Consider the following 16,269-nt stretch of genomic DNA (forward strand, 5'->3'; position numbering starts at 1 on the left):
CGCGCTATCAAAAAATAAGCCCACTAATTGGCTGTCATGGCGGCAATTTGCGCGCCCAAACAGCCTCACCAATGAGAACCCATTAAAATGAAAAAGGCAGAGCGCAAAAAACAATGCAAATTTAAATTATGGTTTTCAAAGTTATGGCTTAAATTTTGGCAATTAAAAGGCGCACACACAAATCCCCGCAAAGCCTAAGCTGCTTAAAATAAAATAATACACAGAAAAATCATTCATCAATGCCATTTTAATGGACGTGCGTGCATGTGTGTTCCCACTGAACGGGGCTTAAGTTCCGCTCTTAGGACTCTCTGCTGGCTTAGGATTCCGACTATAATTCCAATTCCTATTCCGATTCCTATTCCTACTCCAAAGAGCACAATGCGAACAGATGTGCAGGCAAGCGGGCTCTGCAGATGGTCCACGAATAATAGTGTGTGCTCCCTGCAACAGATGAATATGCAATCCTTCGGAGAGGAAATAAAACAACGGAAGCTGCCTGGAATTTTCAATGGGATTTTGTGGCCAGGCGGCCTCAGGACACGAGCTCGGATACAGAGAAAAGGTTGTGATTTTTTAAGATAGACGCTTGCATCTTTAGAATAATTTAAAACCGGAATGTAATTTTGGGTTCTATTGTTGAAGAAGTATTCAAAATATATGGAATATAAACGTATTATAAATCTGCTAGTTATGAGGCTTAGGTAATTTCTTATAAATATATATTACAAAAAATTGAATAATATATTTGGGGGCTATATGATGTAAAATTAGAATCTACCCCCAATTTTCTTCCGTGCAACTTAGCTGAATCCTAAAACAAAACTTTATCTGCCAGCTGAGTTCAGAGCATTGAACTCAAACTGAAACTGAAAAACTCAAACCCAAAATGAAACCCGAAATTCGGGGAGACATGCCTGGCAGCATCTTTTGGGACTTATCGAATGACAAACGCACATATTGCAGCCAATAGATTGAATGATTGAATCACTGGCGGACGACAAGGACGGTGGTTTTTGGGGGGGCAGAAGAGGGCGGCGGTCGTGTGCCTGGCCACAAGCGACAATTAACCGAGAGACAGCAAAATTTCGGCCAACATATTTTCCCATTTTTCGGCAAAAAGCTGAGTCAGAAAGAGCCAAGTAATATCCAGGGGACAGAGATAGCTGGGCAGGATGAAAGAGGATGCCCAAGTGCAACTGGATATCCGAGGAGCACGACCACGACCGAGTATCAGATTGCACAACATGTTCATAATGAAGCACATCCAGAGCATTATCGCCAGCGTCATCGTCATCATCATCATTACCACCACCACGGTGCGTTGCAGTTGTGGCTCAAGTATCCAGCGGAGAGTGTGTGTATGGGTATTATCCTGTTTTCCAGGAGCTGGCAAGCCAACGTGCCAAAAACTGGGCACTGACAAAAACTTTCGTTTTAATTCTTAAAGCCATCTCTTCAGAATTCCTAATATTTTGAATGGTTTTTCTTCATACTAATTTTAACAAGTAACAGAACTTTATATTTTCTTCCTTCCATTTAATAATTTTACACTTTAACATTCAAGTATCAGGCCATGATAATCATTTTCTCTCAGTGCGCGAGCCACCTTGGCAAGTGCTCTCCCTTTTCGCCCCTCTCTATCTGCTAGTGTGTGTTTGCCGAGAGTATGTCACGAACGGGGAGTGCTGGTGTGCGAGTGTGTATGTGGCCTCAAGTAGGAGCAATGCACTCGTCCTGGCCCAAAGAAGGACTAAGGATAAGGATACGGCGAGTGGTTCGCCTGAGTTCCATTCCATATGAGCATATGCATGCTTCCGAGCATTTTGTATGCATGAAGCAAGAACCTTTAAGTTGTTATGGCTGTACGTTGGTTTTTAGTGACTCCAGTGCATTTGCCTCAATGAAGTTGGAGCGAAACGTGAATTGAAAATAAGAGTCGGTAAAGAAAAGGGGGCTGGTCTTAGAGGATGCTAGAAAAGCATCCTTGGACAGCAGCCCAATGAAGTCAATCACTCAAACCCCGCCGAACAGACTCCAAATGGACTTTCGGGGTTGATTCCTTTGGCTTTCGGTTACTTTCCTTTCACTCCAGACACTTTCAATATTTGCCTCGGCTTGTTGTTGATTTTCTTTTATTTGTGAATGCGGAAAAAAACGTAGAAAAAATGTTCAAATTTTAATGAGAAAATTCCTAAGAAAAACTGCATATTTAAAGAAGAAAAAAATACCCCAGACAAATTGAGCGACACAGGAAATATCCTCTTAGATAGGCCTGTCCAGAGATTTCTCTTTTTTTCTTTTTTTTTGGGGGAAAGATGGAAAACCGCGGTGGGAGTGAGTTCGCTGAGCAATTCAAATAGCCAAGTTAATGACTAAGCCCGAAGGTCTTTTCAGCTGATTTGGGAAAGTAAAAAAAGAAATTACAAAAAATATTAAACGAAAAATCCAAGAGGGTGAGCTGACCAAGGGACTTGAGTACACCTTAAAGTATGAGTTATTCAAAAAAAGTCGAAAAGTGCATGATCTGCCTTCGATGGGAAACTGAAGAATGAAATAATTCACGTACAAAATTTATCACCATTAAGAATGAAACCGGACCAAAGCAGCTCGACAGACGGGACCAGCTGTGAGTTTTAGCTGAGAACTTCCAGGCAGAAAAAAAACCGCGAAAGCCTTGTCATTATAAAGTCCATGGACAAAGGCATAAATATATGAGCATATGAGTAATTTTGAGATACACTAGACTACATAAAAGTGGAAATTTCAACAGAACATTAGTACTATAAATGTTCAATAAAAAAGGAGGTTTTCAATCTTCATGAGAAAGAACTAAAATATAAAAAACATTTTCCTAATGTTATTTTTTTTATTTTCTATTATTTTTCTATTATAAATAGTAACCTTTACTGTCTATATAAAAAACCATTTGTTGATTAACAAATTATGTAAAATTGAACAGACTCTTAGGGACTTCCCTTTCGCTTTTCACGGAAAACCCCAACCCAGTGACATAGTGTTCCAGTATCTCAGCCAACATGTGAGGCAGTTGGACAATGAAAACCCTGATAATGATGTTGCGGATGCCGATGATAAAGCAAAGGAAGATATAAAACTAAAGCGTCAATTGTCCAGGCCCAGGAGGAGCCAGGGAGCCAGGAACCGCGGAATCAGGGGATGAGGAAGAAGAGCCGGGGGAGCTACACCAAATTGGCGTTGCACTATCGCGTCGCGCATCTTGTAGATACCCTGTCCATATTGACATGTCAACTGTTGCTCTTTTTCTCGGTGAAACTGCGAAATTTACAACTTTATCTATGTGTGCCGTCTGAAGTAAAGGGGCGTAGAGGGGGGTGGATCATATGGAGCGGGGAGTTTTGTATAGGGGTATATAGTATAGTAGAGATCTCTGCGTGCCATTTTCTCGTTTGACGGCCTTTTGTATAGCGCCCGTTCTCCTCGCTCCTGTCAACCTTAATTGTCCATTGATGCCGTCTCTTTCTTGCCGCCTATACCGCTCTCTTTCGCACACTCTCATATAGTTTTTTTGTTTCCTGTTTGCAGTCCGCTGATCGCGACTGAGAGACAAAACGCTGCGCACTCGCTTATTTATTTATCTCTGTCTGTCTGCGTGTATCTGTGTGTGCCGCTTTGTTTGCCGCTGTGTGAGTATCTCTATCTGTGTGCGAGTGTGCGATCAAAAGCCGCGTTTGTAACTTGTGAACATCTGCTCCTTTCCTTTCCTTTTATTGTTGTTTTCGTTGCCTTCGTTATTATCGTTATTTTTATTGTTGTTCTTATTTTATTTATATGGCATACTGGCCATTTGTTGCTGTTGTTCTTGCTGTTGCTCTTGGACGTCTGTATTTGTCTTCCGAGGCCCCGAGAAAATAGCGCCGCAATATGGGAGCGTCTGTCAATATTGGAATTACTCCAAATACCCTGACTATTCGACGGGGTTTTGAGATTTGGCAAGCTGGTGGGGGAAATTGGAACAAGACCTTGAACAACTGACAAGCGAAAGAAATTCTTTAGATAGTCTAATCACTTGATTGGGGTTACTGCACTAGGATTGTTATAAAGATACTTTTAATTTCATAAATTTCTTGAAAGAATCATTTAATTATTACTTACAGAAATACCCTTTCTTAACCAAGAAGTTATCATATTTATATTACGATTATTTTTTCATCACCTTTCTTTACTATCATAACTTTTTCTTCTTAAATAAATTTTATTATATCAAAAGAAACCCCTGCTAAGTCGCCTTAAAACTACTTAGATACTCTGAAAATCCCCATACCAGTCTAATTTACCCATCCTCAATTTTCCCCCATTTTAAAACGAAGAAAATTGAGTTGTAGACATGCATATCCTTGGCAACGGATCACTTGAAACTCCTTAGTGGTCCTTGGGCCGTTGAACTTGTTCCCGAGATGCCTCCACTTCACCTCGAATCCACCCAGTCCAGAATTCGAGTGACGACATGCAGCGCAATTTGAGATCCCAGATTCGGGGACCTCTCGCGCACACATGGGCAACCTGAATTCCGACCGCTCAAAGGACACGCTCCGCCTGCGGCATCTTAAGTGATTTCGAAAAGGAGCTGGGAAGCGGCATAATAAAGTATCTGGAGGATGCGCGGATGTCGGATCACTCAGCTCAGATACTCGAGTGCACCTCGTACGCAGGCACTTGGGCACACACACACTCCTCTCATTGTAGGTTACTAGTTAAATCTTAAATCGAGGCAGCTGGAGAAAGAGACGGCAGAGGCTGCCGCAGAAAGAGACGGGACGAGGCACTTGGCCGAAGAACATCTGTTGCGCTGACATAAATCCTGAGTGACTGACCGCTGGTGCGAAAGACCGCGAATCTTGAATGCGAATGTTCATGTGGATGCGACTTGCCCGCCGGCTCTCTTTTGAGGACCAAAACCAGTTTCATCCGATTCCCAGCTGCCCGTTTGGGCACAGTGCTTCGGAATAGGTAAGTTCTGGGCGAAAATTTGATTTCTAATTTTATTTTAGGGTCTTCTGTATTACTTAAAAGATGTTACCTAATGAAACTTGGATATTAATGCTGCTCTATATTGTTTTCTAGTTATAATCATAAGCTATTTATTGATATTTTGGTAAAGAACAAATCCGTTTCGAAAAATGTTCTCCCTCTTGACTGTGGTATCCCCAGAAACCCACTGTGATCGCCAACTTCATTGAGTAACTTTTGCGCTGCCCGTGAATGAATCTGTGGGATACTCCACACCGATGCGGTGGGTTAGGATCTGAGAACGGAGGACTCACCTTCTTCTCGGTGAGCTTCTCGCAGCGGCGCTGCTTGCAGATCTGGTGGCTCTTGTCGTTCCTGCAGGGGGCGCACTCCCCACAGTTGTCCTTGCGCTGGCATCCCACGCATTCGCCGCACCGCTTGCGCTTCTTCTTCGACTGGAAGAGAGAGCAGGAAGAGGAGTTGTTGTCGTTGGAGTGGTTGTGGTTGTGGTTATGGTGTGGGTGGTGGTTGTGGGTGGCGGGTGTGATTGTGTTCGTGGGTCGTGGCAGTGTGGGTGGCGGAAGATGGTGGCGACGACCGTAGTCCTGTTAATCGCAGCGGTTGCCAGTTCGCCCCGTTTCGCTCGTTAAGCGGCAGGGCTGTTGAGTATTTATCGGAATGTATCGGTTTTATCGATAAGTATCGATCGGTTAGATTTTTGCTTTAAAAGTCAGCAATATGTTTATTTATCGTTTTTTTTTTTTTTAATTCAAAAAGAATTCTATTCAAACTATTTATCAATATTTCCGATACCTCCCGTAAATTTCAACAGCCCCGCCCACCGATCACTTACCTGCTTGTCGCATCCGCTGGCATTGGCATCGTTGCTGTCCCCCATTCCCAGGGCACTCAGTGGACTCTTGAAGTTGGCCGTGCTGGAGACGGCGTCCACTTGGCCAGGATTGCTGGGGTCTACGTCCATGCCGCTGGCCTCGCTCTCGGCACTGGACTCCAGCGAGTTGGGCCGCTGTTTCCGGCGCTCCTTCTTCCGCGCCTCCAGTCGGGCTATCGGCGACTGCAGGAGCTTCTCGACCTTGACCGGCGTGGTAGTCGTGGGCGTGGGCTGGTGTTGCTGCTGTTGTTGCTGGGAGGTGGTGTGCGGCGTGTGGCTGCCACTCCCACTGCCAGCCGTGGCCTGCGGGTAGCTGTTGTTGCTGTTGTTGCCATCGTACGAGGTGGGCGTGTGCATGCCCATGGGAATGGGATGCACTGGCTGGCCGTGCTGCAGCGGATGGTGGATCAGTCCGCCGGCGCCACCTCCGCTGTGGCTGAGATCAAAGTCCTCCTTCTTGAGCAGCATCTCAAAGTCGCTGGCTCCCGAACTTGGTTCCTTCTTGACACCCAACGGGGTGAATCCCGGATAGAGTGGTAACTCGGCATAGGGCGTGGGATACCCGGTGACTGCTGTGCCTCCTCCTCGATGATGGTGGTGCGGATTGAGGGCGTGGTGGTGCGCAAAGGCATTGGGCGGCGGTGGGGCCGGAAAACTGCCCGCCGATGGCGGTGTGATGCTGGTCTGCAGACTGGATAGTTGGGTCAACGGAGAGCCCACACTCATCATTCCCGGCGAGCTAACTGAGATGCTAGCCGGGGACATGGCCACCGTTTGCAGGGAGCTCATGGCTGAGCCTGGTACCACCTGGGATCCTGGCACAGGAGGCACAGATCCTGCTGCTGCTGCTGGCGGCACTCCTATTCCTGCTCCCACTGGCACCGGCATGGGTGTTCCATCCGGTAGTAATTGCTCGTTGAAGCCATGGAACTGGCTCTGAAAGGAGGGCAGCTTCGAGAAGGGTTCGAAGCCGCTCTTTAGCTGCAGATGATGGGGCTGCGCCTGGGGTTGTTGGGGGCCATTGTCCTTGGACTCCATTTCCCAGGGACGCGTGTAGCTGCCGTTCGAGTTGGAATTGGAGTTCGAATTCGAGTTGGCCGTCGAGTTCTGGGGATTACCCGGATTCCCTACTGCGGCGGAGGCGGCGGAAAGGGCATTGGCATTGGCATCGCCGTGCCGCTGGCCAGTGTTGCTGCTGCCACCAGTTGCAACATTAGCATGATTGCTGCTGCTGTTGCTGCTGCCCAGGGGAGCTGGAACCGTGGTATTGCTGCCGTCGGTATTGCTGTTGCTGTTGCCGTTGCTGCTACTGCTGCTGCTGTTGCCGTTGGTACTGCTGGTGGCGGCCGCTGGCTGTTGCTGTTGCTGCTGCTGCTGCTGATGTTGCTGCTGCTGCCTGGCATAGTAGTCCCAGTGCTGCTGCTGCTGTTGTTGTTGCTGTTGCTGCTGCTGATGTTGCTGCTGCTGTTGCTGCTGCTGTTGCTGCTGCTGCTGGAGATGTTGCTGCTGCGGATAGTGGTGCTGCTGGTAGTGGTGATGAGAATGCGGATGATGGTACGGCGTGGTGTAGTGCTGGCTCAGGCTGCTCAGCTGATTCAGATGGGTGTTGTGCAGGCTGGACACAGTGGCCTCCACGGATGTTGCTGCTGCTGCTGCAGTTGATCCCAAAGTGCTGCTGTCGACGGTAGAGCCCGTGCTGCTCTGGGCTAAAATTGAAGACGCCATTTAAGCTCAAACACTGGCATGGCTATGCAGTTGTCTTCCTAAACTGCGGGGGCTTTGTACTGATTTTTTAAAGATTTTTTTACTGATTTTTTGTACACTTTTCGGTTCACTTCTCGTTCGATTTTCTGCTTTTTGAGGTAGTTCTTCTTTAAAAAAGTGTCTCTGATATTTGACTGGTTTCGTTTTTCGTTTTGTTGGCTAGTGTAAAACACTCTGATTATATCCGTATAATATATTTGTATACTATCATATAAGTTGAAGCTACTCCAAGATTTGTATTTCGTTTATTTTGAACTCACTGGTTTGGTTTTTAATGCAAAGTTGAATATTTATTTTATTTAAGTGTGTTCCTCTTTTGTAAAGTGCGTTTATTAAATTGTTGTTTAAAAATTGTTTAAGATTTGTTGTTGGTTGTTTTGTACTTTATTCTTTTGTTTGTTTGTAAAACGGCAGCTAGGCAAAAATTTGTATTTGATATTTGACTTTAATTTGTAGCAGACTTGGTTTAATTTTCTTTCTTTTAAAAATCTTTGTAAATTTGTAATTTGTAAAATTTGTATTTTGTATGCGTTGTTGTTGTTGTATTTACGTTATTAATTACTTGCTGTTTTGTTGTTGTTGATAATATTTGATGCTTGCTTGTTGTAAATTGATTAAGTTTTTGTACTCTGGTTTTTGCTTCGTTTTTCAATTGAATTTGCTTGTTAATATGTCGTCGGATATAAAAATAATTTAAGTGATTTATTCTAGTAAATTGTACTTAATGTGTAGGCTTAAAAATCTTTGTCTTCCGTTTGTTTGTTTGTTTGGGTTTTGCTCTTAACAATTAATTAAACATTAGCGCGTTACTTGTTATTGGCTTTAATAGTAATAATATTTTATATTTCATATAAGTTGTGTGTGTCTAGCTTAATTCATTTTATGCTTTTTGTTGGCTTGCTTTTTTAATTTTGATTGTGGGCCGAAAGGGGTTTTTTTTGTAAGTTGCTTTAAAGATTTCCAAATTGTTTTTTTGTTGTTGTGGCCGTTGCTCTCAAATCCTTTGATAAAAATCTGTAAGAATGAGGAGAAGAAATAAAATTCAGTTAGTACAGTTTCAAACGGAGATGTTCTACAGTTTCTTATAGAAATATCCTTGCTGAAGAGTTTTCTTGTACTTTTTCTTGCGTTTTCTGTTTCTCATTCCCTTGCTGGCCTTAAACATCTACAAACTTCAACACATAATTATGGTCTTTGACTATATAATGAGCGGCCAAGTCAGCGAGGCAGGAAGCGGCGAAAAAAAATAATAAAAAACGAACAGCGAACAAAAAATGAGCTAAAGGACACTCACTTCAGGCTTTTTATTGCCGCTGCTGTTGTTGTTTTTTCTCGTTTTTTTTTTTGGCTTGTAAGTTATGCTGCCAAGTTGGTTTTGGCTTTGTAAGGCTCACACACACACGCTGGCGAAACACACTTATACCATCGCATAAGCGTATTTCAGTTGCCTTCAACGCCGTTGTCATTTTCTTGCCTTTTTTCGCCATTTTTTCGCCCCGCTCTTGTATCTTTTCGCTTATTTTTATTTTTATTATTTTTTCTGCGGCACAGGTGTACTTTTGGTTTCTTTTTTTGTTGCCGTGCGCGTCCTTTGGCTTTTTGCATTTGGCCAGCGAACATTTCCTTGCGCTTCAGAAAGTTCATTGGGCTCGGAACCTGGGCTTTTTCATCAGCCCGGTGATGATGATGATGATGAGGATGGGATGATTGTAATGCATGCACTGAAAGCGCCTCCAGCTGCACTAGTTTTTTAATGCCGGCAAAGATGCATGAATTCAGGGCTTTTGAGGTGTTTAAGTGAGTGCAAATGTGGTATTAATAAGCTCGGGATAATTAGAGAGCAATGCATTATTTAACATATTTTTTAAGGTTCCCATAAGTTTTAAAGCAAAATTTTTGCAAATAGGTTTAATGATAGATATTAGATACCTTGAAATACTTGACTTGAGTGTTGAGGTTCTAAGACCTTGAGATACATTGTTCTTCAGATACATTGGTCTTGAGATACTCTGGTCTTGAGATACTTGGGTATTGAGATGCTTTGGTCTTAAGATACTTTGGTCTTAAGCTACATTGGTTTTGAGATACTTTGGTATTGAGGTACTTCGGTCTTGAGATACTCTGGTCCTGAGATACTTTGGTCTTGATACATTTAGGGGCAAAAGAATTTATGAGACAATATATTTAAGGTAAAAAATATCACCAGAAATTTAAGTTGCTGTATAACTTTTTCTAATTTCTTAAGGCACATATGACCATAAATCAAATCATAACGATATGCCCGTTTCGCTTCTTACATAGTCACATCCCGAGGTACCTTAGATGCTTCCCATAAGATTTCCCACACTAAAATGAAACATTTCGCATCTTTATGCACTTTGCACCCCCGAGTTTTGAAATTGCGAAACTTTTCGCCTGATTTCGGTTGACAACTGAGTCATCTGCCCCATTGTTTGCGCTCTCCTTAATTTCGCTTTGGGTTCCTTGAGGTTCTGTTCCTCTGCACATTGTTGCAGAACGACAATTAAAGTCTGATTATTTTGTCGACTGCAATTTGCGTGCTGCAATTGCCCCTCTCGCTCCCTCCCCGCCTGCCATCTCGCTCACATTATCTTTGTGGCAGTGCCTTCAATAAAAACGGTAAAAGGCCAACGGCCAAGCGAAGCAAACCAAAAAAAAAAAAACTGAGGAGGAAAGGCAACGAAGAGAACCTGCAGCGAGGAAAAAACACACACACAAAATGTTGCAGCTGCCACAATTTGCTGCACTTTCCGTTTTATGCGATTCCGTTTCGCGTTTCCACTTCTGGCCTTTCATCCTGTCCTGTTCTGCAGCTGTAACTTCGGACTCCTTCTGCTCCCTAAGCCCCCCTTGGTCCTCCATTTCCTGGGAGAGTTACGAGTCTTACGCTCGACAGGGCGCGATAAAGATCCCGATCCCAGCGATCCCGAACCATCGACCATCGCGATTTGCCGAAATTGGGCCACGGAGTTGGGAAAATGGCATCATGTGCTGTCTGCAATTAGCGCTTCCTTTTTCCTTGACCCAAGCAAAATCCTGGCTGCCCAGAGAAAGTTGCTGGTATTATATCTTATCTAGGGATTTTCATAAAAATATATCTCGAAGAAATGCAAAAATGGAATGGAATGCTACTGAAATTAAGAAACATTTTATATATCATCCATATTACCCATGAACTTTTCGTATTACACTGCATTATCACCTACTTAAGTGTGTTACCTATCTATGAACTCAATTGCGATGAGAAAAATTAGATTTCAAGATAAGAAAACTTTATTTCCCAGCACGGTATCGATTCCTACGGCGTTTCCGTTGCCAGCAAATGATATAACATCCAAATTATATAAAGTGTTTGCCAAACCCTTCCTTGCACCTAAGCAAGCCCTGATCGAAACTCAAACTTCGTATCTAATCTTATCTTATCTTGGCAAGCTCCCAGGCCAAGTTTCAATGTTATTCATATGCGGGATGGTCTATATAAACAGGGATTTCTATTTCCAACTGGAGAAGTATTGGTGTATGTTCAAAAAGGAAAAAAAAAACCCAGAAAAATAAACGAAAGCAGAAACAATGACCGCAATTCACTTAAATTTCTTGTTTGCTGCTCGCGCTTAATGCAGCACATTTTTGCAACATGTATGTACAATGTACGTACAACATTCCTTATTTTTTCGCATTCTGAATTTGCAAATTAAACACGCAGACCAGACGCACACAAAAGTTCCATATATGAGTGTACCACACATGTGTATGTGGCTGAACAATGCGTCATTTAAAAAACAAAGTCGCTATGGAGTCGTGGAGTGAAAATGGCATAGAATCTAGGTGACTGCGAGGGCTGTTTTTTGGCAGTATATATAGTAGTATAGTACAGAGGGGTAGGGGGTAGGGAGTGTCTCGGGATGAAGAACTAGGCTACACACGCACACATGGAAGGGAGTTGCATGTGCAAAAAGAGGAGCGCACGCGAAGCCGCAGGACGAAAAACAGGAACAGAGCCAGAAAACAGAAGCCGAATCTGGAGGTTCAGGTGTATCCAGAGGGAAACCATCTACCGGTGCTACCTGTGCGTTGTTTGACTTCGCATTTGTTTGAACCGAGCCGGGGCCCCAGAAATGGGAGAGAAAAGTGGAAAATATGCTGTGAATTCGAGATGGGGATGTGGAATTTGAGATACCCTTGTTCCCTATATATTTTCTATGATATGTATAAGGTGGGACTTATCATTGGCAATCCACTTACTATGCCTAACAAACTAATATCTTCTAAGAAACTTAAATACAAGCATATAATAAAACCCCCTTTGGAACCCCCCTGTGAATATTTTGATATTTGATTTATTGTCAAAATTTAATTAAATAATAATTTTAACATCCCATGTTTCCAATTTCAAGGAATCCCAGTTAACCACTCGAATCTGGATACCCCTTGCCCGCAGCAACCCATTTTAATAACAAGTGCAACCAACGACAGTTGGGCTGGAGCATGTTCCGGGTATCCCATCGCAGAATCCTGCAGGATGCCTCCGCCCGCCTGTCTGTCTGTCAGTCAGTGAGTCTCTCAAGCTGACGCTCCATTTGTGCAAATGAAGTGCTCCTCTCCCATCCTGAAAGCCCCCCTCCTCATAGCCACTCTCCCAGCTCATACGCTCCAATGTAATATTTTAATATGTTATCCGAACATTCTGGCGCTTGTTTACAACTTTTGCTCATATGAGGATTGTTCAAAAGCAGTTGGGCTAAATATTTATTAACATTTTTCCCCAGCATTTCAACTATTCCGCAACTACTTTTCGGGGGCATAATAAGTTTGCATATTTATGCATGTTATACAATTGCCAAATGTGCAACGCAGCAAGTTAATGAATAAAATTCCAGTTTCGGTGGGGTGGCATCATTTTGGATGGGTTGCATTTCAAGAAGCCCTACCAACCGGTTCAGAGGGTAGGGAACTAACTTCGTTATACGTTAATGAAACGAACTAGACGGCTGAAATTGCATTTCTTGTGAAGGTGGTGGAAGTACTCGATCGAGTTGATATTGTGGAAGGAAGGAAGTGTTTCAAGACACCTGATAAGGTGGTGAGGGAAGTTTAATTGAAGTTGCTAAAAGCGGTCTTAAGGGTTTTTAAAAATATACCATTTGAATAAGTATTAATGTAAAAGTATATATTCAATTTAAGAAATATTTTGATCACTCTATTAGCAAATTAATTTATCTTTAACTCTCTGTGGAATGTTTATGCTGCGAAATGTGTTTTGTTTTGAAGGGTGCAAAGTACTTAAAATATGCTCAATAATGTCTAAAGTCTATCTTTGCCTTACCCTATATCTTTTATTCCAAATTCCGTATTAGAAAATCCCGGGCCCGTATAATATATTTTTTTAACATGCCTCTCGTGGGTTAATTCGCCTGGTGCCTGCTCCACATCTCGTTCCTCTGTGTGTCACGTGCAAATTGAGTTGTGCCGAAGGTATGGCAATATGTATGTATGTATGTGGAATGGGTGGTGCGCGGAGTGGGGCGGTGGTGCAGGTGTGGATGAAATGAAACGTGCTGTGCGGCCCAATGAAGCCATGCAAGGAGCTCATGGACAGGCATACGCGGCTCAGTATTAAGCGTATATGAATAGGAGCAAGGGTACTTATGCCTCGCATTCGCCCACCCAAAATAAAGCACCACCCACTTCCCGTGAGTGTGTTGAGATTTACGAGTTTGTCATTTGCCTTGCATGCTTTCAAAGTCACGCACGTTACCGTTAACGAGTGTGGGAGGGGCGGAGGAGGGGGCTTTTATGTCCTGGCTGTTGTTTATTTTTCTCTAGGTCAAAGCCTTAATTTGCCTGCGTGTCCTTTTGCCAACTTTTATTTTCGGCCGGTGCTGGTATTTTATGAATGAACCTGCCGTTCATTCGGGCGGGCCAAATTGTAAACAAAATGAAAAGCTAAATATAGAGCGTATCTGTAGAATTCATTGGGGGTATGGCAGTCATAAACTTGCAGGCGGCCGACAAATTGCATCCAGCAGATACATCTACAGATACACAGATACCATCCGCTGAACTTGAACTTCTTTCGCGGCCTGCGCCTCAATTTGTTTGGTCTTATTATTTATCTTTCCTTAAATTCTCTTTATTGCCATGTCAAGGCGGGCTGAGTAAATGTATCTGTATCTTGTAGGAGCACAAGTATCTTCTTCTGTATCTTTAGCTTTTCGCTTTCTGTTGTGCTTCTCGTTCCCTTGTATTTTTCTTGTCTTTTTGTTTTTTGGCGCTTCTGTTCTGAGCGCGCCAAAAAAAAGTATCTTGAAGATGTACGCACGTTACTGTTAGTTACGAGTATCTGTATCTTTGTGTCCCTCTTTGTCTCTCCTCTGGCACGTTTGCAGGGCTTTAACTCAACTCTTCACAGGCAGAAGAACTTCAGAGTCCGCTGCTTTTTAATTTAAGTTGGCGCAAAGCAAACACAAACGCCAAATGTATCTATCAGCAACAGTTCTCCTTTTGCTGGTCGTCATTACTCATTTCGAGTCATTTCGCGAGCCAAAATAAAAAACTTTGCCTTCTGCCTCCACTTTAATATTATTTTTATTTTGTTTATTCGACTTGCACAAATAAAGCTCCTTAGCCTCCGAAATTGCCTGTGTAGGTGATTCTCATTTTTTGAGGCTCCCTTTGAGCCTGCACTTATTGTAATTTGATCCTCGGATGACCAATAACAATTGTTATCTGTTTGTTTACGTGTTTACGCTCGGAAAGTATTTCCTGTGGCCCAAATGCAAATTTCAATTGGAAATTTGTTTTTCTTCGGCTTTCGCTCGAGAGGTGAGTTTAATTGGGGGATTAGGAGGGGGCATAGTGTTTTATATAGCTGAATGAGGCAAAATACTCCTCAATTGGCTTAATTAATTGGAGTCGGTTTTATGAAAGGGATATTGTGTTTCTTGGAACCGCTGCTTGGGCTAACTTCTCAAAGAGTTAATTATTCTTGGGATTGTGCTTGTTGCGTTTAACCAGTTTAAATACGTGAAAACAGACAGACAGAAAACAATTTCAAATTGTGTTTTTAGTTTTTATATTCTAGGTAATTAAGAAATTTGTTATAAAAATATTATAGTTCTGTAACAAAGACATATTCAATATATGATAGTTAAAAGATTTTCAACTTTTCATTCCTATTATTTCTTAAAGTTCCTGCTCTTAATTTGAAAATAAATTTTTGTGAATTTTCAATCCTGCTTGCAGAACTGATCGTACAAACCTTTGTTGTTAATCCATTTCCTTCGGCCTCCTCGAGTTGTTTCCCTCGGAAAATGCTCAGTATTTTGAAGCTATTGGAAATCCAGGCCAGCTTTACTGCCCATTTGCCGCCCGTTGTTGGACCGTTAGAAAAGCCGCGAAAACCGCACGAAAACGAAAGTTGACAATAACAAACCGCGACGCGAAAACGAACCGAAGGGAACGCAAAAGAAAGAAAATGCAGGGAAAACCAGAAAGCCGAGCGCGAAACTGGAACTGCAGATTAAAATCGGGAACGGGAATCAGATGAAAAACTGAAAAACTTAGAACGGCAGATGCGGCATCTGCAGTAGTTTTTGATGTTTATTTTGGTTTTGATTATTTTATTTCACTGGTCACATTGGCAAATGATTTTGGTTTTCCCGTTTCTCGAAACTGGAACAAGTTAGTAGCAAGTCCTTGAACTCGATCACACCGAAGGGATAGTATTTCCCGAAATTAGTTAGTTAGCTGGCTAGTTAGTGGGCTTCTCTCGCACTCGCACTCGTTTCTTTTCTAGCGCTCGAACGGCGACGGCGGTGCAAAATTTCGTGTTTTGTAGGAAACTTTTCACCCGAAGGATACACAACAACTGATTGCGCCGTGCAGCGCACGAAACGAAAGATGCGAATGAAAACCAAAAGATACGCAACATGTTCGAACCGACGCTGGCAACATCGAACCACATCACTATGGGAAATTTCACCACTCTTCTGGGTGAAATTAAGATCTGAAGCACGGAGTGACAAACGTATCTTGTATGTAGTCTATTGGCAAACCTCGTTGGGGGAAATAGCTCTATAACTTCAGTTGTTGGGTTCCAATTTATACGTGGGATACCTCTATGAGTTCGTGGTTGAATTCCCTATTATAAGATACTCAAATATTTCTTTTAGCAGAGGTTCGAATTTGTAGTCTATTTTCATGTTCGATTTTTTCGTATTTCCAATGGTTTTCAGAATGGGACCCTAAAACTGAACTTCTAGTTTGCATAACTTGGTTTATTGTAGCGCGATTTAGTCGTGGGATACCTCTATGAGTTCGTGGTTGAATTCCCTATTTTAAGACACTCAAATATTTCTTTTAGCAGAGGTTCGAATTTTTAGTCGATTTTCATGTTTGATTTTTTGATATTTCCAATGGTTTTCAGAATGGGACCCCAAAACTGAACTTCTAGTTTGCATAACTTGGTTTATTGTAGCGCGATTTAGTCGTGGGATACCTCTATGAGTTCGTGGTTGAATTCCCTATTTTAAGTCACTCAAATATTTCTTTTAGCAGAGGTTCGAATTTTTAGTCGATTTTCATGTTTGATTTTTTGATATTTC

At 42.6% G+C, this 16,269-nt stretch overlaps 1 protein-coding gene across 4 annotated transcripts in view; it reads right to left on the reverse strand.

Moving 5' to 3' along the window:
* The window catches only part of LOC108034792 (DNA N6-methyl adenine demethylase), a 99,537-nt gene extending 84,022 nt beyond the window's left edge, over nucleotides 1–15,515 (reverse strand). For 2 of the 4 annotated variants that reach the window (XM_044095067.2, XM_044095066.2), the window contains exons 1-3: nucleotides 14,925–15,515; nucleotides 5,843–8,659; nucleotides 5,304–5,444 (exon numbers count right to left, since the gene is read on the reverse strand). In XM_044095067.2, coding sequence (XP_043951002.1) covers nucleotides 5,304–5,444; nucleotides 5,843–7,606 — 1,905 coding nt within the window. In that variant the 5' untranslated portion in view covers nucleotides 7,607–8,659; nucleotides 14,925–15,515. Of the gene's footprint in view, nucleotides 1–5,303; nucleotides 5,595–5,842; nucleotides 8,660–14,924 lie in introns of all 4 variants that reach the window. The other 2 variants (XM_044095065.2, XM_017109776.3) reach the window with 1 other exon arrangement.
* Nucleotides 15,516–16,269: the final 754 nt, after the last annotated feature.

Source organism: Drosophila biarmipes, chromosome 3L, assembly GCF_025231255.1.
Source record: "Drosophila biarmipes strain raj3 chromosome 3L, RU_DBia_V1.1, whole genome shotgun sequence".
In the NCBI taxonomy this organism is placed as follows: Eukaryota; Metazoa; Arthropoda; class Insecta; order Diptera; family Drosophilidae; genus Drosophila; species Drosophila biarmipes.